Consider the following 23143-nt stretch of genomic DNA (forward strand, 5'->3'; position numbering starts at 1 on the left):
CTAGTTAGGACATTGAGGGTCCTTCTAGGCTTTGTCTGAATGTTTTTTGGAGGATATTTGTCTAATAGGAGACTGGGAATCTAGTCTTCCATTTCGGCAGCTTCTTTAACCTGAATGTTTCATCTGTGGCTTGCCAGATCTTGTCTATGAAGCCAGACAATTATGATTATGACATTAGAAATACAATCGTGATTCTCACACAAAAATAAAATATTTCATTCATTTTTTTATTTAAAAATCCTTGATTTTTGAGTGCACATCACTACTGAGACAAAAGAGTGCAGTGTAAACAACCTTGTTTAGATTTTTACTGTTACTATTGGATTGCAAATAACTGAATAATTGTGCATGCATAGCATAATGTTTTAATATGTCATATTTTTGGATTAAAATATCCAAAAACCATTAGAACAGTGTTATTGTCACGTGTCAGTGTATGTTTGAACTTTCAGTTTGTGTTTTGATTTGTTCCTGTTTTCCTTTGTTCTTTTCCCGCCACTCCTTTGTTTCCATGGTTACCGTCATTATCAGTTTAGTTGTATCACCTGTTTAGTCATCATCGTCATCTGTATCACCTGTGTTCTGTTAATCAGTGTAATCTGTGTTTGTATTTAAGTTCTGTCTGTTCTGTCAGTCTTCGTCCGATCTCCGTTATATTTAGTGTGTGTTGCTACCTGTTCTGCGTTTAATTTAATTAAACCTTTAAAGTGAAAATATATCCTCGTTTCCATCTGCCTTCCTGCAACCCACCGTGACAGTTATATATTTTGTTGATTTGTGTACTTACATTGTCCCAAATATTTCTAACAATGTTTAAATCCAGAGAAATCAGCAATTTTTACCAGTACACGGACCGATGTTTGTACACTGTAAAAAATTTGTAACACTCCCAAATCAAAAATTTCAATTGACCGATAACATCTACATTTTTCAATTGGCCCAAGTGAAATTCTGTAAATTCTAAAATTAAATGTACAGATTTTCACTTGGGCCAATTGAAAAATGTAGATGTTATCGGTCAATTGAAATTTTTGATTTGGGAGTGTTACAAATTTTTTACAGTGTACCTCAGAGACAACACTATTGTCAAGTGGTTAAGTGTTAGGGGTGTGCATTGGCACTGCCCTCACGATTCGATTCGATTACGATTCACCAGGTAACGATTCGATTCAATTCGATTCTACGATGCATTGCGATGCATCAGAATTCTACTGCACACAACAAGGCAAAATTTTCATCAGTCATGAGGCAATACAAGCAGTCAGATATTGAACAACAGATTTTATTGGCTGCTATGTGTGTATTATCACTCTCCTGTATCTTTGACATAAATGTCATTAAATAAAATAAAATTGAATGGTACAGGGTATTGGATATGGCATTTTCAAACCTGAAAAAGAAAGCATAAATCACTGCTTTCAGTGCTTTGAATGAGAAATGTTTTTCTTCTCTCTGCTTGAGAACCATTTGAAATTAAATTTCAACTTTATTGTCCAACTCAAGGCCAGAAAATAAACAGTGTAGGGGTGTAACGGTTCACAAAATTCATGGTTCGGTTCAATACGATACACTTGTGGCACGGTTCGGTACGTTTTCGATACAGCAAAAAGAAAGAAATGCCAGAGAAATTTCCTTTTTTTTTTTTTTAATTCTTTTTTTATTAGAACTAACATCATAAAGTATGAATTTTTTTTCTTTGAGCAATGATGGAGCTATAATTGACTCTTCGTAGGAGCATATAAAACAAAACAGCTCCTTGAAAAAAATTAAATGTAATATTTTGTGCTTATAAACAGATGTTTATTTTAGTTCAGATTAACATTTGAGGGCAGCAATGTTATTCATAATGTCGAAATAAATCCGACATAACGTTACTTGAAAGCATTATAGCCTACTATTCCTGCCAAACTTCCAAAGTTGCAGTTAATGTTACTACAGTAAATCCATGGTGAATATTGCAGATCTGTGGACACTGGATAGTTCATTCATGTCACAATGTTTCTTCCTGGTTTCCACGTCAGCGCTGTTTGATCCGTTAATAACGGAGAAATGTGAATGTTTCTCACTAGATCTCGCAGCGATGTTATTACTTTAGTGGCGAGTTCAAATGCTTTCTTTACTGGATCTCTTAGCGTTGTGTAGTATAAGATCGGCTCGCGCTGCGTTGCATGGTCCAACTGATAAACAGTCCGTCACGAGTGGCTCAGTTTCGTTCCGCTTACATTGCGTTTGCCATTTGATGTTGTGGTCGCGCCAGCGTCTACATTATGAGCGCGCTCGCGACGCGCTTACATTTGAAATAACCGTTCGGTTTGAAAATGCGTGCCTTGTACCGAACGGTTTAGTACGAATACGCGTACCGTTACACCCCTAAAACAGTGACATAATCGATTATGGCACTTTGCCGCATCGATGCTGAATCGTGCATGCCCCGCATTGCGATGCATCGCCGAATCGATTATTGTTGACACCACTATTAAGTGTAATCAGAGAGAGCTTTCTCCATCATTCAATATATTTTAAACAACACAAGTCATCCAATTTTTATTAATAGGATTTTGTAATATCGATCTAGATTATTGCAAAGTGCAACAAGTGTCTCACCAGCCACAGAGCGAATGCACAGAGTAACGCTATAACATAACTTTCAACACACTCAAATCTATTTAGTATGATTGTTTTAACCATATAATACAGCGCTGCGTTACCTCACATTCGCAACGAAACGAGCAGAAGCGACCTACTGCAGTGCATAATATAAGCTGTGTTTCTTACATATTGTGCCTTTAAGTGAATTGTTTGTAAGTGAACACAATGCAATACAATTATGATTTCAAAGAGTATTGTTTTATTTAGTAAACTATCCAAAGATACACACATTATACAAAATAACATTTTGGATTTTACCTGAGACTGTCACGTGCCTTGTGAAATATTGAACTGGACTTAAAGAGACTGTGATTCTTACTGAATAACAACATAACAAAAGCAAAAATTAGAAAACTAATAATGATAATAAATATAATTATCGTCATCAAAATGTTATATTCAGTACAGTAGTGCAGCCTAGTGATTCAATTTGAAATGCCGATTAGTATGTGTGTTTTTTTAATCTGTGTGAATTTTTTTTTTATGTATTCTCAAAGTATTATATATAACCCTGGTTCATACTGTAGTTTGTCACACTGTTGTGTTTTGCTAAACAAAATCTTTGAAATCTAAACAAAAGGGTTGTGGTACACTATGTTTGTCAAGATGCACGCTTGTGCGGTGAAGCTTTAAGTGCCTTCTGATGCTGAATGTTTTTCCTCAAGCATACTTGCTCACAAATACCTTTTTTGGTTTATCTGATAGATTCATGTTTAAGTAAATGTTTTCATTAGCATTATTGACTGTTGCAATGACAGTTTGCAGACATAAAAGTAAACTTTTGTACATGTTTGGTTGTGAAAGGTGTATAGGTGAATTAATTTCTTGTGCCTTTACAGAGGTGGAGTCTTCATGGCCAGAAACTGACTTTCCCAGACGCAGAGTCCTGCAGTATGGATTTGAGAATCAAACAATTGACTCTCCCAGAGCAGGTGGGAATCATTTTACAGTATTTGCATTTCAAAGAATTTTAGATCTAAAATTTATATTTAAGATTTTATGGTACGCTATTCGTTGAGTGTTTTATTTATACAAACTACTGAGAGTAAATATTTGTTTTTTCCCAAAGGTCACTGCTTGAAAGATATAGTTTAAACAGTAAATGTATTTGTTCATGTGTGTATCTACAGGCTACTATGGTTGCATGGAGCATATTCTCTAAACTTCCCTTGTGAAAAAGAAGTGTGCTTCGTTGTATTGAATGTGCACTAGTAGTGAAAGAAAATGTATATACATATATATATACAGTACACTTTTATGACTGTTTGTTAACACTGTAACACTATTGTCACTGTTACACTTTGTAGTTATTACATGTACTCACTATAGTAGTAATAACAGTAAATTATTCACAATTACATGCTAACTTAAACCATCCTAACCCTTTAGTAAATGCATGTTGTTAATTAATATTATACAGTACTTAAATGTATAATTACACTGTAACAAGGAAACTTCCAAATAATGAAAATAAAGAAAAAACCCTATGTTTCTTAACACACTAAAGTACACCTTTAAAAAGTGCACTTTGTAATAATGTCAAATGAAAAGGTTTACTATAAAGTATATTTTAAGTCGTTAGGTGTAGCCTAAATCATATTTTCTTGTGCTTTAATGAAGTCCACTTATTTTGATGCATTGACTGACATACTAAAGCATATGTAAAGTACTTGATTATAATTTTAACTTATTTCAATATTACATTTAAAGGTAATATATTTTAAAATGACTACATTTCAACTTTATCATTACAGATGTCCGGGTACAAATCTATTTATAAAAACATGACATACAGGTAGAAATAGAAATAAAAATTGCATTAAATTATATTTTAGTTTACCATAAATGCTTTTCAGGACATTTGGTTATTCAGTACATTAAGTAATTATGAACTGCCATATAAATATGCATTTAAGTCTTAATTAAGTCAGTCAAAAAAGCAATTTAACATTGAGCTAACTGCATTTAATAAAACTGTAAACTAAATTTAAACTAGGGCTGCCCACGATTTTTCTAGTCGACTTGTAGTCCTTCATTTAAGCCATTAGTCGACTAATCGCACATGTAAATAACATACTAAACCAGAATGAGCTTTAAATATATATGGGTGTAATATAGCATATTCCACGCTCAAGCGCATGCATAAAGCCTGGGGTGCTTCTCATTTCTTATTTGTGCATCCTCGTTTCCTTTCCTCGCTTCCTTTCCTTGCGTCTCAGCTCCACCCCCTATAGGATGCGAGGGAAGGCTGCAAGGAAAGAAAAGGAGGACGGAGGAATCGAAGGAAAGCTTTTTTATTCATTGGAATACTTGATCACTCGAGCGTCACTTCACAGCGTCATCAGCAGCGCTCAAAGGATCTGCTCTTATGTTGTTAAAGTTTGGTTATTAAGAAATTCATAATAAATAATAATAAAGCAAGATACCCTGTTGAAATAAACTTAAAAAAAAATTAAACTTGCGTCACGTTTAGTCAATAAAACGAGGAGCGAGGAAACGAGGAGGGATATTGAGAAGCACCCTTGGTGTATACTCACCACGTCCGCAAAAATGATGTCATCGAGGTGTGGGCGGTCATGCGCGAGACCACATTTCGCATGTGCATGGCATTTTTGTAACTTCCGCTTCCAAAGATGCATGATTGCTAGACGACTCTAGCCAAACATGTACGTCTGTACCACCACCCAGTTTGCGCTTGTCTTATTAATTTCACTATAGAGACTATAGAAGAAATAAGCCTTTTTAAAGAAAATAAAGGTCCATGTTTAAAAAAAACATGAAATTCATGAAATTAAAATAAAAATGTCTAATGAAATTTAGTTTTATACATGGTTCTCATATACCTTACTTCTAACGCCCCCTGCCGTTTCAAAGAATAGCACAGCAGCGAGTGTGTCAAGTATAAATGCCTCGTCCGTATGGGGAGATGCGCGCACAGTCAGCGGAAAAACAAGGCTTAAAGCTTAAAGAATATTTTAATGATTTATTAATAAACTAGTGTTTTCTGTGTCAGTGTCGGCTGCAAAGATGAAGTTGACAATGCTGACTCGCCATCTCTGCAGTATAGTGGATATGCCTTTAGAGAGAAATGCATCTTTTATAGGTATTACATAAGCAGAGAATATTTATTTTCCTTTTGAATTGGTTTGTTTAAAAATAGACATTTCAAGCTTTCTATAGATATATTTCTCATGTCTATGAGGCAAGTAGCCTATACGCTGAGTTTCAGTTCATTTTTGTGAAGCGCTCCAGTTCACAGAGCCCGAGACAGCAGAAAGCGCATCCTGTTTGTTTTCTTTATTTTACACAACACTTTCTTATTGTGAGTTTACACAAATAAAAAAAAGACCCTTTTTGATGTATTTGATGGCCGAGTGTGGGTGCTGGTGGTAAGGTACTTGTGTGTGTGCGGTTTGCGGGAGAATAAAATGGCTCGTGGGACTCACGCAAAATAGAAATATCGAAAAATGAAACATCTAAAAACAAATTAATTGTTATAAATCTATTGCACAAAAGCAACAAAAACAACTAAAGGCAAGGCGACACTTAACTTGAAGCTATTTCATGGAAGTTTCATGGACGTACAGAAAAAAATCTATTTATACTTTTATGCGGGCTCATTGAGAGCACATACTAGTTAGAAATGAGTGGAACAGAAAACATACACTGTCCAGAGATATTAAGAGGCTACATCAAGTATAAACAGAAGTCAGGAAAAGACACTCTACTGTCTCATCTGAAAAAAAGTTACAGACATTGATCTCAGACAAGTACCTTTGTTGTTATTATTGTAATTCTATTGCCATTTGTATATGCAAAGTTCTGAGAACTTAGATCAGAGCATGGTCTGTCTGTTCTAATCTATGTGTACACAGCAAGCAGTTGCCATAAAACATGCCGTACACCATGGACTGGATGCTTGAATAAGTTAGTTACCAGAATTAGCACTAGTGAAAGATCAGCTTGAGTGTTTGATGAATAAAAATGTGCAAGATCCATTTGCACTTTTGGTCACATGATGGAAAGTCAGTGTTTCTGAATTCTCTGTTGCAGTTATATGTGTAGAAACCCTTTGTGTTTATTTTGATATACAGTACATAGGCAATGATTGGGCGTTTTAAAAATCATTGCAAGTTAATGGCTCAAGTTCCAACAAAATGTTTGGTCTATATTGGACAAACAAACAAAGGAGGATGTAATCAGTAACCAAGGAAACTGATACTAAACAAATCAGGGACACAGGAACTACAAGGAAACTATATAGAATATCATCCATAAAACGGAACATAGACCTGACATTACACTCCTCTCCCAGAAGGCATGTCCTTGTGCCGTAAATAGTCCAGTAGTGGAAGGAGGGTGGGGGTTCTGGAGATGGATGTAGGGCTGGCGACTAACAAGACCCTGGAAGAGCTGGCAGAGGAAGATCCCATTTCGGAGCTGATGGAGGGAGGATCCAGGGTGGTGCCTTGGCTGAGGGTCCGGATGAAATCTGGGGATCGACAGACAGATGCGGAGCCGGGGGAAGTGTAGACCCATGCGGAGCCGAGAGGGCGACGGTCCAGGGCGACACTGCAGGCCGGGAAGTTCTAGGCAGAGCTGCTGGATCGCGGGACCAAGGTGGAGAAGGGGTTTTGGCAGACCAGGGCGACGCCTGAGGGAGGGAGGAGCCCGACAGAGATGAAGGAGTGGAGGGATGAGGTGCACCCGAGGGTCCCGAAGTCTGTGGCGTCGGCAGAACGACGACTGATCAAGCGCAGCCAGGGGGACGAGTGGGAGTACGGTGGAGCTCGAAGGCTGGAGGACCACGGTGGAGCCTATGGAGTGCAGAGCCGGGCGGAGTTGATGGACTGACAGGCTGAGGTGGAGTTATGGGCATTTGGCCACCCCATGTATAATACCCTAGTTCAACCACTGCTGCATGTACAGTTTTTTTTAAGAAGTACACTACAAGTGCACATTCAATACATTTAAGCACACTTTATTTCCCAAGTGCAGTCTTCAAATAAGGGGTGACAGGGATAAAGTAGATCATAAGACTATCAAACTAGATCTTTTGATATAGAGAATCTGATTTCCCCAGTGAATAGGTCAAATCAAAGTGTGTTAGCACAAATTAGTTATTGACTGTCTCTGAGACTACATTTGGTTACGTCTATTCACGTCATTAGGGTCTGATCAGGTTCAAATAGCTCTTTAAGGTAACATGCACAATTTCACTTTTTTTTCAGTGCACAGTAAGAGACACTGCAATGTGTGAGCTCTATGCATGACCCAGTTCTTTTGGTTTTTAACCCTGTGCATTCAAGCAGCTCGATGTGACACAACAAAACAACATTGCACCAATTATAATCAACAAAATCTCAGTCATGTTGCTCGCTTACTGCATTGGCAGGAAGTCATGAAATCTAAAACAGGTCAACCTTTACTCCATCAAAGGATCTGACTGGAGATTCAGGTATGAGGTGACATTTGGGACATGTTTCAAACTTACATACGCATACAAGCAAAAAATAAACCTCTCACATTCATGCAGAATGCTCCTCATATCTTTGTGAAAAACAAGTGCATTTAACTGTGCTGAATATGAACCTATAACCTCTAAATCTTAAATGTATATTTTAAAAAGATGTACTTGCACATAATTTAAAATTAATTAAATCAAAGGCCACTTAAGTGTACTTAGAGTACACATTCATGACTGTTTCTTAACATACTTAAGTATGCTTTTAAAAAGTGCACTTTGTAATAATGTCAAATTATAAGTTTTATTTTTAAACAGATAGCAATAATAAATGCAATTATTTTGATGTGTTGCCTAACATACAAGGTATGTTATAAGCACAGGTTATAAGAACATAATGTTCAAGCACAGGTATTAGTGCTTGAATGTAGTGTGTTATTCAATATTACATCTAACATTAAAGGGGTCCTATTATTTTTTCACTTTTTCAACTTTAGTTAGTGTGTAAAAGGTGATTATTACTAATAAGTCCAACAGGTATCACTTTACAATGACTAGGAACTAAGAATAAACACTATTTCTATTGCATTTTAAAAATCTTAGTTGATGTTAATCTCAACATTTTAAGATCAAAAGTTAACATTAATTATTGCTTTGTGAACTAACATGAACAATTGTATTCACTGACATTAACAAAGGTTTACAAATGCTTTAAAATGTAGTGCTCATTATTAGTTTATATTAGTTATGTTTATAATATAAGTTAGTTTATAATGTGTTATGTTAACTTAAAAGTTAAAACCAGTGCATAAAGTGCTTAGGTTAAGGTTCAGATTCAAATATTGACAGTTAATGGTACATATTTGTGACAGTTAATGACTGCTCTCATTGTCTGCATATGTGTTGTAGAGCTCTACCATTGGATGAGATGCTTCTGTTCTGGTGAAATCCCAAAACAGTGTTTTTGCTCGTCTATGAGAGCTGAGCAATATTATGTTTAATAGGCGCAATTTCTTTAACTGTTCTTCAGTAATTAGAAGGGATTATGTAATAAGTCTGAGATCAATTTCATTTTCCCCCTTCTGTCTCTCTCTCGTCCTCACCATTGTTTTTGTTCCTTTAAAAAGACGAGACGGCAGACCCCGTCCTTTGAGGTTTGTGTTGCTTGGCAACTGAATGCAAAATTTTGGAGTGCGTGTGTTTGTGGAGAGCTGTGAGAGAGCGAGAGCTTAGATGAAAAAGACAGAGGCAGTGAGCGAGAGAGAGAGAGAGAGAGAGAGAGAGAGTGTGTGTGTGTGAGAGAGAGAAGAGAGAAAGGTGGGAGGAAATAAAGAATGAGAAGGAAAGGGAAGGTGCTATTTTTAGGCATGTCAGTAATCATTGCACATGATGTTCTTTGCGTTAGCCAAATATTTGTGTACATTTCACATGAGTAGGTGGCTAGAGAATCCCTTACAAAGACAAACCCAATTGCTGCAGTCAAATAAAAAACAAATCATGCTGCATCATTTTTGACGATGTTATAATTAAAGACATTGAGTGTTACCTCTTCTGACATGCTGCATAAAGGTCACATGACATGAGCAGAAGTAACTGGTTGACACAATGTGGATGCTTTTGACTGGATATGATTTGCCAAATATTTAGGGAAAGTAACCCTAACAAGCCCATTGACCATATACATCTACTTGTCTTATGGGAGAAAATATATATTTCACAGCAAATGCACGTTTATTACTGTCATTTTACTTTTTATTTGGAGCCAATCAAATGTTTAGATATTGAGATATTTGTGTTAAAGTGTCGCTACTGTATGGCTGAAGTCACATCCTATGGCATTTTTCAATCCAGCGATGAAACTAGAGTATTGATCAAAATTAAGATATCAGTAAATCAAATACAACCTGACATATTTTATTGTTTTGCTATTTGAAAATAATATTCAATGTTATGCTATTTGTTATGCTAACAACTAATATTGGAATAAAACAAAAGGGATCACATGGAATTACTGATTTAATTTACTAAAGGGCATTTGGATCATGTAAACAAATAAAAATGGTAATTAGGTAATATAGGGGGTATCCATTGACTTTGATATGCATAATCCAATATGCAATGGATTTAATAGGGGAAACTGCGAAAACAGGAGGAAAACAAACGACTATCTTAAATTAAAAGCAGTTGTAAGACAGTGTTCCATACAACTTACCAATGAACCAGTGGTCCATGGACATTGACATGTGGCCAGCAATCAGTTTCCTGACATTTATGCAGAGGCGGACAGAGTACACAGCTTCATTACTTGAGTAAAAGTACAGATACCCCTTGCTAAATTTAACTCAAGTACAAGTAAAAGTACTACAGTCAGATGTCTACTTAAGTAAAAGTACTGAAGTACTTGTTTTTAAAAGTACTTGAGTATCAAGAGTACAAGAGTACATTTTCTAAATATTGCATTACTACTGCCACAGTGCTTACATTGGTAAACACGGCAAACACTTGAAGCGAAAACTATCATTAACTTGTTCAGAAAATTGAAATAGTCTGGCGAGGTGGGGCCACGGGTTGGCACATTCCCGGGATGGACCTGCTGCGTCTTCATCCATTGTTTCGTCCATGGTTTCGTCTCTTATCTAAATCTGACCATGGAGTTGACTTTGGCGGAAAGCTGAAGGTGATTGCTGATAGGCTGTCCCAATCAGTGGTGCCTGGACAATCCAATCACGTTTGAGAGGGAAACAACAAATTGAGGTATTCCGAGATTTTTTGTCAGGGCGTGGTGCAGGCAGAAGAAGAGTCAAAAAGTTGAAATGCAAACTTTTACTTACAATATAATTCTAACAGGTACAGCAAAGACAGGCAGAAGACACACACACACACAGACAGAGACACACACACAGACACAGAGACACACACACACAGACACACACAGAATTAAAATCAATATTAATCTATCATGTCTAATAATAATACAGGGGGGGATTTGGAAAAAAAACTTTTATTAATGTTTTAAATGAAATACTTTTAAACTAAACTATCTTTACCCTAATATTTTTTTTTTCTTTTTCTTGTAAAGGTTTGGAATGACATGATGACAGAATATTCATTTTTGGCTTTCTATTCCTTAAAACTTTGCCAGTTGCAAGCACTGCTTAAATTTTACTTGCTTACCTTCGTAACAGCCGGTTTGACTTGAAGAACTTTAAATTATAATACAAAAATCTAGGTACTTTAAAAGTTAGTTCAAATAATGATGTGCCATTTTCCACAGCAATCTGAAATAGGCTTTATTTTTGGAACTTACACCTAACTGAGGCTTTCTCACTTGCACCCACATAGCGAAAAGACTTCTGTGTGTCCACTGTGTGTCCACAGCTCTGCCACTGTGTGTCCCTATATTTGCATTAGTAAATTGTGGCCCGATGAAGCTACCCGATATCAGTTCCCACTTATTCTCACTTCTTTCTTTTTTCTTTTTCTTAGTTTTTACATAATTCACAGGTCAGGACATGGACATGCTATTTAAACACAATTTTACAACATTTACAAAAAAAAAAAAAAAAAATTAAGGCTAAATATTTAGTCATTTTATTGATTTGACTGCATTTACACTATTGTATGAGAACAAAACTTGAGCTAAATAATGGCACTGTTATCTTCTGTAGAGTTGCTTTATAGCTGATTCAACTTTGTTTCATACTTGAATTGCTTCAGTCACACAATCAGACAGAAAGACAGATGCTGTCATATTTCTCTCATACATTCAAGCCACCAAAGCCTTTTCTCTATCCAATTTTTTCTTGCAATTTGAGGTATTTTACACTATACTTCCTTGATTTGATTGTCACATAGAACTGGGTGAGCCATCCTTGAGCTGTTTTCAGTCAGTTCAGCTGCACTGTAGCTAAACTTGGCTCCAGCTGGTAAGAAAAAGGGAAACACAAGGCCAAATTGGCTGCTTGTATCCAAGAGGCGGAACAGATGACTGTGAGGTGAAAAGTCACAGTGACGTATTTGTACACTGACACAAGCCAGACTCATTGGAAAAATGCATTTCTTCTTGCACATTTCAGGGCACTTTAAAGTGACATGACCGGTGAGTGGTGCTGAAGGGTTAATACTTTATTACATTTGAAAATAACTTACCACCTACACTAAACCCAGGGATGTAGAGTGTGACATATATATGTCACACATAACATGAAAAAATTGGTTTGTGCTGTGAATACATTTACCACAGTAGCATGCGTGCGATACCATTTTTAGTGTGTGAGACATAGCCGCTTGTTTGTGTGAAGTGAGTGAGAGTCTGTTGTGTCACTTGTGTGCTTGTTTGTGTGTGAGGTTAATATGGGGCTGCACAATTAACCGAAATTAGAACCGAATTCGTAATTTGGTTTGTGCAATTATAAAATTGCAAAGTTTTAATTAAATAAGTATATGCACAGCATGTCCTGTTTGATGGTGAAGCAAAGCATTGAGATCAGAGTTCGATCGGTTTGCAGTAAATGCTGCTCCATCTCTGCAAGCTGTGAGTTTGAGTCACTTAGAAAACATGCATTTGAAAAAGCAACACGCACCAAACATCTGTCCACACTTGTAAAGAGAAGCGTTTACAAACCAGTTGTCCAACAAAAAATAACATTTAATGACGTTTTTACGCCAAACTCGCTTCTTAACGTCAGCCGGGTATTTGAAATAACCTCCATTTGTGATCTGATGTGGCTTCATATCATAGAATGAGGCAGAAATTATATTATTTTATAGTGTTCTGTAGGGCTAGGTAAATGATAAAGAAAAAATATATATTTTAGGGTTTATGACCTCTATGAGCCTCACTTCTAGACTTTCTGGCCAAGGGCGCCCTCCAGTTATGAGTATGAATGAAACAGACATTACATTACATGCGTGTACTCACTAATGCGCACAACTTCCTATTTGCGGTAAAAATAGGAAAAATAATACTTCTCTCAAAAGAAATTTGAAGTAAACATATGTGAATCCTTAAAGGATTAGTTCACCCCAAAATGAAAATTTCCTAATAATTTACTCACCCCAATGCCATCCAAGACATCCATGTCTTTATTTCCTCAGTGGGAGAGAAATTATGTTTTTTGAGGAAAACATTTCTGGATTTTTCTTCTAACAATGGACTTCATTGGTTACCATAATTTTTAAGTACAAATCAATGCAGTTTCAAAAGTCTTTGAAGTGTTTAAACAGGCTGTACGCGATCACAGCTGAAGAAGAGGTTGTTATCTAGCGAAACAATAGGTAATTTAAAAAAAAAAAAAAGATAATTTATAGACTTTTTAACTTCAATAGTTCGGACTGAGCTGATCAACAAACGGACAGGGAACTACGTCATCATGTTGAAAGGTCACGCCGGCGCCGGCAGAAGTACCGTCCCACTGTTTACAATGTGACCGTACGTAGGAGGATAGTTCAAATAGTATTGTTTGCTATTATATACATAGTAATAGTATTCAGTGAATATGAATATGAATAGTATATGAATAACATTCTGATGAATATGAATAGTAGTTCAAATAGTATTGCCGGTGCCGGCGTGACCTTTCAACGTGATGACGTAGTTCCCTGTCCATTAGAAGTTTTTAGCGCAATTTTCCACCGGACAAAATTGCGATTAACAACTCATGATTTCTGTTCTGTTCTGTCTGTGCGCACCAATCTTGCACTTCTATCTACTCCTCAACCAGACCACCTAGAGACTTCGGGTTTTCGGCATTATGTTAAGGAAGGTCTAATCTCCATAATAGCTATCGAGTTGAAACAAATTGCAATCGATAGCTTCTAAAATTTACAATAATATTAGAAAAAAAGAATTGATCAAAAATATTTACTTTATGCTTCAAAAATTAATTAAAACTTTATATGAAGGGAAATAAGAAAAATATTGCCTTTTCACCTATAAAACTATTGTTCCACAGAAATACGTAAGGAAGGTATTCACAAGAGTCATGAGCACAATTAATTCCACTGAATTACAGCAAGAAATCAATGAAGGTATCAATCAAGATTTGGAGAAGGAGCAAGAATATATGAGAAAACGACAAGAGGTTGTTGCAAAATAAATGGAAGAACGTTCAGCAAAGCGACAAAAGATGGCGACATCCACACCAACGGCTTCCTCATCAGGCATATCTGATTTCTACGATGACTCGTGGCTTTCAGAGGATGTTTTGGTAAATATCTCGAAAACAGAAGAAGAGTTTACAAAGTCACAAGCCAATAGTCAAGCAGAAAAGAAGGAAGAATCTGAAGAGGACAAAGCAGAAAAGGAAGCTGATACAGAGAAAATCGAGGATATTGAGTGAACACAAGATGTAAAAAATAATGAGCTAATAAAAAAAATGATGTTCAACTAGTCAAGTGATTGTGCCTTTTTTATTATCCATTGCTGATTTGATTTCAGAAAGTTCATTTGAATTTCAAGAGAAAGTTATATTCTCGAGCAACTTATTTTCTCTTTCATTTACTATCTCTTAGTGTTGTGATACCATGACGTGAGAAAATTGCGCTAAAACACTCACTGAGTTTTTATTACTTGTTTTTCTCTCAGTGGGTACATACGATTTCCAGACAAAAATTAAGATATTACTGTCACAGATTTCTATCATAATAATTTAATATTTTATAATTAAAATTAAAATTTATAGGAAAATGAAGCAGTATTTTCAAGTGCTCAACCAAAATGGATGGATGTTGTTTGGATTGTGATAATGATATTGGGCTATATAAACAAAATTGACTTCATGTTAAGCAATTATGTTCCTTCAGTCTTCCTAAGAAAATGTTTGTCTGAAAATATTTATTGTTAAGGATTTCATTTTGTGTGCCCTGTGTGGAACATTACTGTCCTTTGTTAATCACATGCACGTTTAACTGATGAACTACACTACTTGTGGTTGTTTTCAGAGATGGTAACGTCTCGGTTACGTATGTCACTTTTTCTTTCGTGGTCACTACGAGTTACGTTGCGACGACGAATGCGGTTTCCCTTAGAAAGCCTCTCACCTTCGAGTATACAAAACGAGCCAATGGCAAGAAAATGTCATGGGTCTGTGGAATTTGCATAGCGTAACACTGCCCCACCTCGTGGGTATATAAGGAAGTATGCTGGCAACATGCAGTTATGTTTTCTCGCTGACGAGCCAAGACTGAACTCAGGCGTTCCAGCGGTACAGCGGAATTGGCAGGGAGATGTAACAGGTCGTTAACGACGGTTAAATACGTAACTGAGATGTTCCCTTTCATGGTCACTACGAGTTACGTTGTGGCGACGAATGGGGTTTCCAGTCTAATGGGGAGGGGGGGGGACTTACAGAATACACATATGACCCGAGAGCGGGCTGCATATGGAGAAACACTGGGGTGTCCAGCCCGCAGGGTGGAATGTTTCAACCCCAGGGGGGGCAAGGTGGCTTGCCAAGGGAAAGACACATGCTCAGAGAGGCTTACAGTGGAAATACACATGTGGCGGTCGCCCAAGGGGGGAACCATGCATATGGAGGCACCTAGCCAACGCGAAAGCTGCCGCTGGCATAACTCTGGCAATGACGTCAACAGTTCTGGAGGAACTCAGGGCTTATCGGGGAAAGCTCACCTAAGGAGAATATCGCACGTATCCAGTCCGAGGAGTGGAATGGCGAGCAAGCGAAGGCATCTGAGCAGATGCTAGTACCGGCTAGTTGAAGCGAGTACACGAGAGGACATTCGCTCCACTCTGCGATAGTAGAATCTCACGAATGTGTTGGGTGTCGCCCAGCCTGCAGCTCTGCAGATGTCTGTTAGCGAGGCGCCATGCGCTAGAGCCCAAGAGGAAGCCAAAGTCTGGGTGGAGTCTGCCTTCATACCAAGGGGGCATGGTCGACCTTGCTGCTGGTATGCCAAGCAATGGCGTCCACTATCCAGTGAGACAACCTTTGCTTGGAGAGAGCCTTTCCCTTCAGCTTCCCACCATAAAAGACAAAGAGCTGGACTGAGGTCCTGAAACACTGCGTTCTGTCTACGTAAGCACGAAGGGCACGTACTGGACAGAGCAGTGCCAAGGCTGGGTCTGCCTCCTCCGAGGGCAGGTTCACCACCTGATCTCAAAAGGGAGTGGTGGGAACCTTGGGCACATATCCAGGCCGGGGTCTCAGGATCACGTGAGAGTAGGCCGGCCCGAATCCCAGGCACGCTTTGTCAACCAAAAATGCCTGCAGGTCCCCTACCCTCTTAATAGAGACCAATGCAACCAGGAGCGCTGTCTTCATTGACAGGAACTTAAGCTCCACTGATTTGCAGAGGCTCAAAGGGAGCACTCTGCAGGGCAGTTAAAACCACTGAGAGGTCCCAAGAGGGTACGAGAGGAGGGCGGGGAGGATTCAGTCTCCTCGCTCCTCTCAGGAACCTGATGACCAGGTCATGCTTTCCTACAGACTTACCTTCGACTGTGTCGTGATGTGCGGCGATAGCAGCAACATACACTTTGAGGGTGGAGGGAGACAGCCTTCGCTCCAACCCATCTTGTAGGAAGGAAAGCACAACACTGATCGGGCATTTTCTGGGGTCTTCTCGGCAAGAAGAGCACCAGGTGACGTAGAGGTTCCACTTCAACGCATAGGCATGTCTCGTGGACGATGCTCTAGCGGAAGTAATGGTAGCCACCACCGCTGGTGGTAGGGTACTCAAACCTGCCTCGTCCCGTCCAGGAGCTACATGTGGAGGTTCCAAAGATCGGGATGAGGGTGCCATAGGGTGCCCCGTCTCTGAGAAAGGAGGTCCTTCCTCAGAGGAATTGGCCAGGGAGGTGCTGTCGCAAGGAGTACTAGTTCGGAGAACCAGGACTGGGTGGGCCAATGCGGTGCAACCAAAATGACCTGCTCCTCGTCCTCCCTGATCTTGCACAGATCAGGGAGGACAAGGATGGGTCTGTGCAAGAAGACTCACTGGGGAAATGCATACTTGCAAAGGCCCCGCGACCAGCTGTGTGCCAGTGCGTACGTGCCGAGCGTGCCCTCGGTCAGGGAGTAAAACAGGCTGCAATGGGAGTCATGGGAGGCAAACAGGATCTACCTGCGCGTCGCTGAACTGTTCCCAAATCAGCTAAACCGTCTGGGGATGGAGTCTCCGTTCTCCAGGGAGAGGCTGAAACCGTGAGAGCTCGTCGGCTGCACGATTCAGGTCTCCCAGGATATAAATGGCTCGAAGCAACTTCAGATGCTTGTGACTCCATAGGAGGAGGTGGCAGGCCAGTTGCGACATACGCCGGGAGCATAGAGCACCTTGTTAGTTGATGTACGCTACTGTTGCGGTATTGTCTGAGCGGACTTGTACGTGTTGGTTATTGAGCAACGCACGGAAGTGGTGCAGAGCCAAACGTACCGCCAGCAACTCGAGGCAATTGACATGCGAAAGCCCATGGTGGAGGTATCTGTTAATACAACAACATGCCTGGAAACTTGTTCTGAGGGCACTCCGATCCGTAGAAAACTGAGGTTCGTCCACGGGGTGAAGGTCTGACGGCAGGTCGTAGTAACTGGTACTCTCGTTGCCATGCCCACCTCGGGACTCGATCGTGAAGCCAGAGCTAAAGCAGTCTCATATGAAGCAACCGGAGCGTCGTAGCTGCGACTGTGGATGCCATATGCCCCAGTAGCCTCTGAAATCATTTCAGTGGAACTGCACTCTTGCCCTCGTCAGCAGTGACTGCGCGTGCGTGCACATGGTGACCGAGTCATCCTCTGCATGGGGGAGAGTTTGCTCTTTTCCCAGTTGACCTGAAGGCCCAGGCGGGCTAGATGCCGGAGCACTAGGTCCCTGTGTTCGCAAACCTGGTCTCGAGAGTGAGCTAGGATCAGCCAGTCATCGAGATAGTTCAGGATGCAAACCCAGTGTTGCCGTAGTGGCACAAGGGCTGCCTCGATGACTTTCGTGAAGACGCGAGGAGACAGGGCTAGCCCGAATGGGAGAACCACATACTGGTATGCCCGCCCCTCGAAAGCAAACCGTAGGAACGGTCTGTGTCGAGGCAGAATGGAGACATGGAAGTAGGCGTCCTGAACGGAAGCCTGTGAAGGGATCGGTTCAGGACGCGCAGGTCCAGGATTGTCCGTAACCCACCAATTTTCTTGGGTACAATGAAGTAGGGGCTGTAGAACCCGGACTTCATTTCGGCTGGAGGGACAAGCTCGGCTATGCAATTCAGTTTGCACGGTCTCCTCCCCGCTTCCGGGGAGTCCGCAACACCATGGTTAGTGGCCGTATGCATGATCTGGGCGTTGCCGCTAACCATGGTGTTGCGGACTCCCTGGAAGCGGGGAGGAGACCGTGCAAACTGAATCGCATAGCCGAGCTTGATGGTTCTCGCGACCCAGCGGGACAGGTTGGGAAGCTCTAGCCAGGCTCCCAAAAACTGTACCAGCGGGGTCACGCAAACCACAGACGTACCCTCGATGGGGCAGCAAGGCGGAATGACTGGCCTAGACATCGGAGGCGCAGCGTCCCAGTGTAGGGGCACAGTCATAAGCCGCGTCCTGACAGAGGAGGCCAGGGAAGGACCAGCTTTCCACGGGGGCCTGCTCTGACAGGGGTCTGGCGACAGAGGGGGACGAGAGTGGCAAGGCGGAGCGTCCCACACTGCCATCCACGACCTCTTGGGGCTTGGAGGAAGGGGCATCAGTTCTTAGAAAACAAAATATTCTCCCCCGGCCCTCCACCAGGGGAAGGAGTGGTCCTGCTACCAGCTCCTAAGAAGAACTGAGCCCTAACTCCAAGCTGCCCGTCTCAGTAGTGCTGCTTAGCCTGGCGTTTGGCCGGCTTAGGGGCGGAGACGGGTGGTGTCGCCCTCCTGTGACCTCCTGCTGCTCAGGGCCGGTGAAGGCTCGAGGGGAGGAGCCGCAGGGAGGCACGAACGGAAAACCGCACATACGGATGACCGTCGGTGCAGAAGGGCCTCAGTCTGCTTCTGAGGGGTCGAAGACTGTTGGGTGCAGTCCTCAACCACACTGCCAAAGAGCCCAGCCTGGAACATGGGGGAGCTGAGAAAATGAGTTCTCATACCCCTCACATCAACCTGGCTGAGCCCATTTCTGGACCACACTTGTGGACATCACCTGGCCTAGGGTACCGTGCAGGTACCGATGTCGCCCGTAGAGCAAGGTCAGTGCAGTGCGCAGCGGATTGACCAGCCCGGACATGGGAGGCATAGTGTCCCTGCGTGGAGGCGTGGTCGAGTTTTCACGTTCTGTCAGTGTTGGCCAGGGAAGGGCCAGCGTTCCACGGCGACCTGGTCTCACTCACGGGTCAGCATTCCCTTGAAGGCGAAGGCGACACACAGCACTGCAGACCGTGATCGACCGACCCGGAGGCGTCCTGATGCACATCCAAGAGAAAGGCAATGGGGGCGAGTTCCAGCCCAGGAACCAATCGTCAAGCCTACAGCGCTCGGGGGGAGGGCGGCGCCACTCTAACCGATGCTTTCAGCTTCCCGGGAAAGCATGGCCGTCAGCTCTGAATCTGACTCGGCTAACGCTGGCACTATCGAGGGAGGCAATGCAGTCGAATCCTCATTTCCAGAGGAATCAAGCCCGCCTTGTGATGCTGTGAGTGACATGAAATTATCCGCCGGAGCCCCGAAAGAAAACACTGGGTCCCTGAGAGGAAACAGGCACACACAGAAGCTCCACGGTTTGCGATGTGGAGGGGGGCGTGGCCCGAGGAATGACTCGTCAGTTATTGTGCCACACCATAACCCTCAGATCACCCTGGCCACCAGCCAAAGTATCCCCTCTCGAGGAAGAGATAGATTGGGGTGTGGCAGGGGGGACTCTACCCACACAGAGATCATTGAGTCTCGATCTAAACATCGTGATGGTCATGTTCCCGCAATGAAAACTTGACTCATGCGCGCTCGTGACCGTTAGGCAGATGGATCACGTGCCCACATCCAGAAAACACACGGACGAAGCGTCTTGAAAAAGATGTGCCACGTGCAGCTCTTTTAGAGAGAGAAAAAAGTTTAGCAGAGTGATGAAGCTCCCAGGTAGAAGCAAACACACTGTTGACAGATCACTGCACAGATCAGCAGCAGACAATGGGATCTCGCTGGAACATGCCATTGCACCAGCACACTGGAGAGCCGCTCGTCTCGTAGAGTGAAAATAATTCAGAATGGCGTGTGGGAGTGAAGAAAACTCTTGGCTCCGAAGCGAAAACATAACTGCATGTTGCCAGCGTACTTCCTTATATACCCACGAGGTGGGGCGGAGTTACGCCATGCAAATTCTGCAGACCCATGGCATTTTCTTGCCATTGGCTCGTTTTGTATACTCGAAGGTGAGGGGCTTTCTAAGCGAAACCCCATTCGTCGTCATGACGTAACTCGTAGTGACCACGAAAGGGAACTGATGTTTTTTATTTGTGCTACAATTTTGTGGCCTATATTACAAAAATGTCAACCTCTGTAGCCCCAGTGCTATGTTAATAAAAGCCCTGAAACCCTACACTAAACCTAACTGATAGTGTTAACAAAAGCACACATGGTCTAAAAACACACTTGCTGATGTAACTGTGCCATTTTATCTTGCTTCTACAAGTCTTTGAGCTCTTTATTGTGTCTCGGATTTCACAGGTCTCGTACCCAAACGCTCCACATCACAGGTGCAGTGCTGTACCAGGTGAACTACCGAACAAGTTTACTACATCAAAAAAGCCAGACAAATGGAGCTAGTTATGTGATGCAAACATTAAAATGTATTTGTTTACAAATCATGCAATGACAGGTTGGCATTTATGTGAGGTTGAGACTAAAAAAACAATTGTGAAAATAGAGTGTGTAAGTTTCCATTATCCTAGCTTTTCCCTTTATACAATTTGTCTTAAAATCATTCACTTGCTCTGCAATCTGATTTACACACTTTCCTCTATTTTTGTTGGAGTCAAACACCATCTTATATGTGTGTCTTTCTCACAGAACCCCAAGACTTTCCCCCTGGGAGAGGGAAATGAAGTATTTTTAGCAGTTGCACTTCTGTGTTGCTTGTCATCTCTTTGTCCCTCCTTTTTTTCCATATTTCCTGATTCAAGTCCATGGGAAAGATATATCCTCCACCCAGTTTCTCACTTTCGCTCTGTTGCCATTGGCTTCCTGCCGCTGCTCGTCAACAATTCTCTGCCCTAGGGAAGACGTCTCCATAGTAACTGCCTTCGCTGAGGCAACTCGTCAGGACGTTCAGTGGAGCCAGGTTATTTCAGCACGATTCAGCGATTAACATAGAGCCAAAACATGTCTTTTGACACTGGGCTAGAGAAGAGGTGAAGAAGATGACAGGAAAGAGAAAGGAAAAAGAAACGATGGACAGAAAGAGGGAGAGAAGGAAAGAAAGACAATCAATGAGAGAAAGCAAAACAAACCATTGTAAATAAAGGAGGGGTGAAGAGGTTTTGTCTGGGATGTAAAGGGCAAGAAAAGAAAATCATTCCTGTGCATGCGTTTGTTTGCACAAGTCCTTCTCCTAAGGAAGTCTGTGAAGCAGCATCCCAGTGGAAAATTGTATTGCTCAGAGTCAGAGGTGCTTTTCCAAAACATGACTGAGAACTTATTTTTCCTAAAATATCTCGTAAAAATTAGTCAATTGACATGCTGTCAACAATATAGAGCTATAAAATGAGAGTGGATAGTAGCAACATGATCTTATGAGTATTTGCATGTATTTATACTTAAAATGTTTCAATACAACGGCATGCGTACATTTACCTTTGTTTGCATAGGCACTAAACGTACAATATTGATTTATTGACAGGCTTCTTAAACTAATTTACGAATGAACAACTTTACAGAAGTACAAATATTTACGAATCTTTATTTAATCTGTGAATACTTAATTCGTGGAATTAATTGGTTAATTTTACTATATGATCAACGAGATTTTGGGTGATGTGTGCTTTTGAGTGAGATTTACGTGACTTCACAGAGTAGATCGAGATGGTTTATTGTAAGTAAAATTATCGTCACAAAATTTTTTTCTGTCTGTTTAATTTTTTTTATATTGTTGAAAAGTGGTTTTAGAGGTTGTGTGTATGTGTGACCTATGAGTGTGAAGAAGGAAGGTTTCAGTAGCACAATGATGGGCTGCTATAAATAGAAGTGGGTTCTGTCATCATTAAAGTTCATATTCCTCTCTGTCAGACTGTATTTATTGCCTGAACATGCAACTAGTCCACCCCACATTAAACTAAATGGGTTTTGAAAATCCAACAAGCACAACTTTTTCTAATGATTCCATGTCCATACTATGTGGTATCTTCCCATTAGCAATTCATGAGTTCCCTGAGGACATCTTCACCAAAGAACAGCGGAAGAGAGGTGCCATACTACTACACGTTCTATGTGTGAGTGAGATGCATCTATCTATCTATCTATCTATCTATCTATCTATCTATCTATCTATCTACAGTATCTATCTACAGTATCTATCTATCTAATCTTCTCTCTTCTTGTTGCAGGCCATCTATATGTTCTACGCACTTGCTCTTGTTTGCGATGACTATTTTGTCCCCTCCCTGGAGAAGATCTCAGAGGTGAGTCAAGCCACCTGTCAGACATTTCAACTGGAAAACGAATGACAACACGTTACTTTTGCCATTTCTCAGAAAACGAAGTGATGACAGCCTTGTTTCCCTGCTCCCATGGGTCAGCACTGATGCTTTGTGTCATGAACTCTGGGTTAAGTGTTAATTAACACATCAAGATTGAAAGGTGTGTTTCCTTTTGGGAAATTCCCTTTATTCATGTTCCTTTAGGAAATTCCCTTTGTTCACAATTTGTCAGGATTTAATAATTCCTTTAAAACAGCAGAGATTCATGCCACTGGGAACTCTTGTGAAAAAGAAGTAAACTTAGCATACTTTTAAAAAGAGTACTTATTACAGAAACAAAATACTTTAAAAGAATATACATAAGTTCTGTCACTGTTATGTTCTGTTAGTTTCTGTTTTCATGGACTTTCAGTTCGTTTTCAT

The 23143-nt window shown here is 40.9% G+C and overlaps 1 protein-coding gene across 2 annotated transcripts in view; it reads left to right on the forward strand.

The window, feature by feature from the left end:
- LOC311287127 (sodium/potassium/calcium exchanger 3) overlaps positions 1 to 23143 on the forward strand; it is a 67960-nt gene that overhangs the window by 8483 nt on the left and 36334 nt on the right. The window contains exons 2-4 of one of the 2 annotated variants that reach the window (XM_084403738.1): positions 3489 to 3581; positions 22437 to 22513; positions 22628 to 22702. In XM_084403738.1, the coding sequence (XP_084259864.1) occupies positions 3489 to 3581; positions 22437 to 22513; positions 22628 to 22702 (245 nt within the window). The remainder of the gene's footprint in view (positions 1 to 3488; positions 3582 to 22436; positions 22514 to 22627; positions 22703 to 23143) is intronic. The other variant, XM_084403739.1, reaches the window with a different exon arrangement.

Source organism: Rutilus rutilus (genome assembly GCF_951802725.1).
Source record: "Rutilus rutilus genome assembly, chromosome: 3".
Lineage (NCBI taxonomy): Eukaryota > Metazoa > Chordata > Actinopteri > Cypriniformes > Leuciscidae > Rutilus > Rutilus rutilus.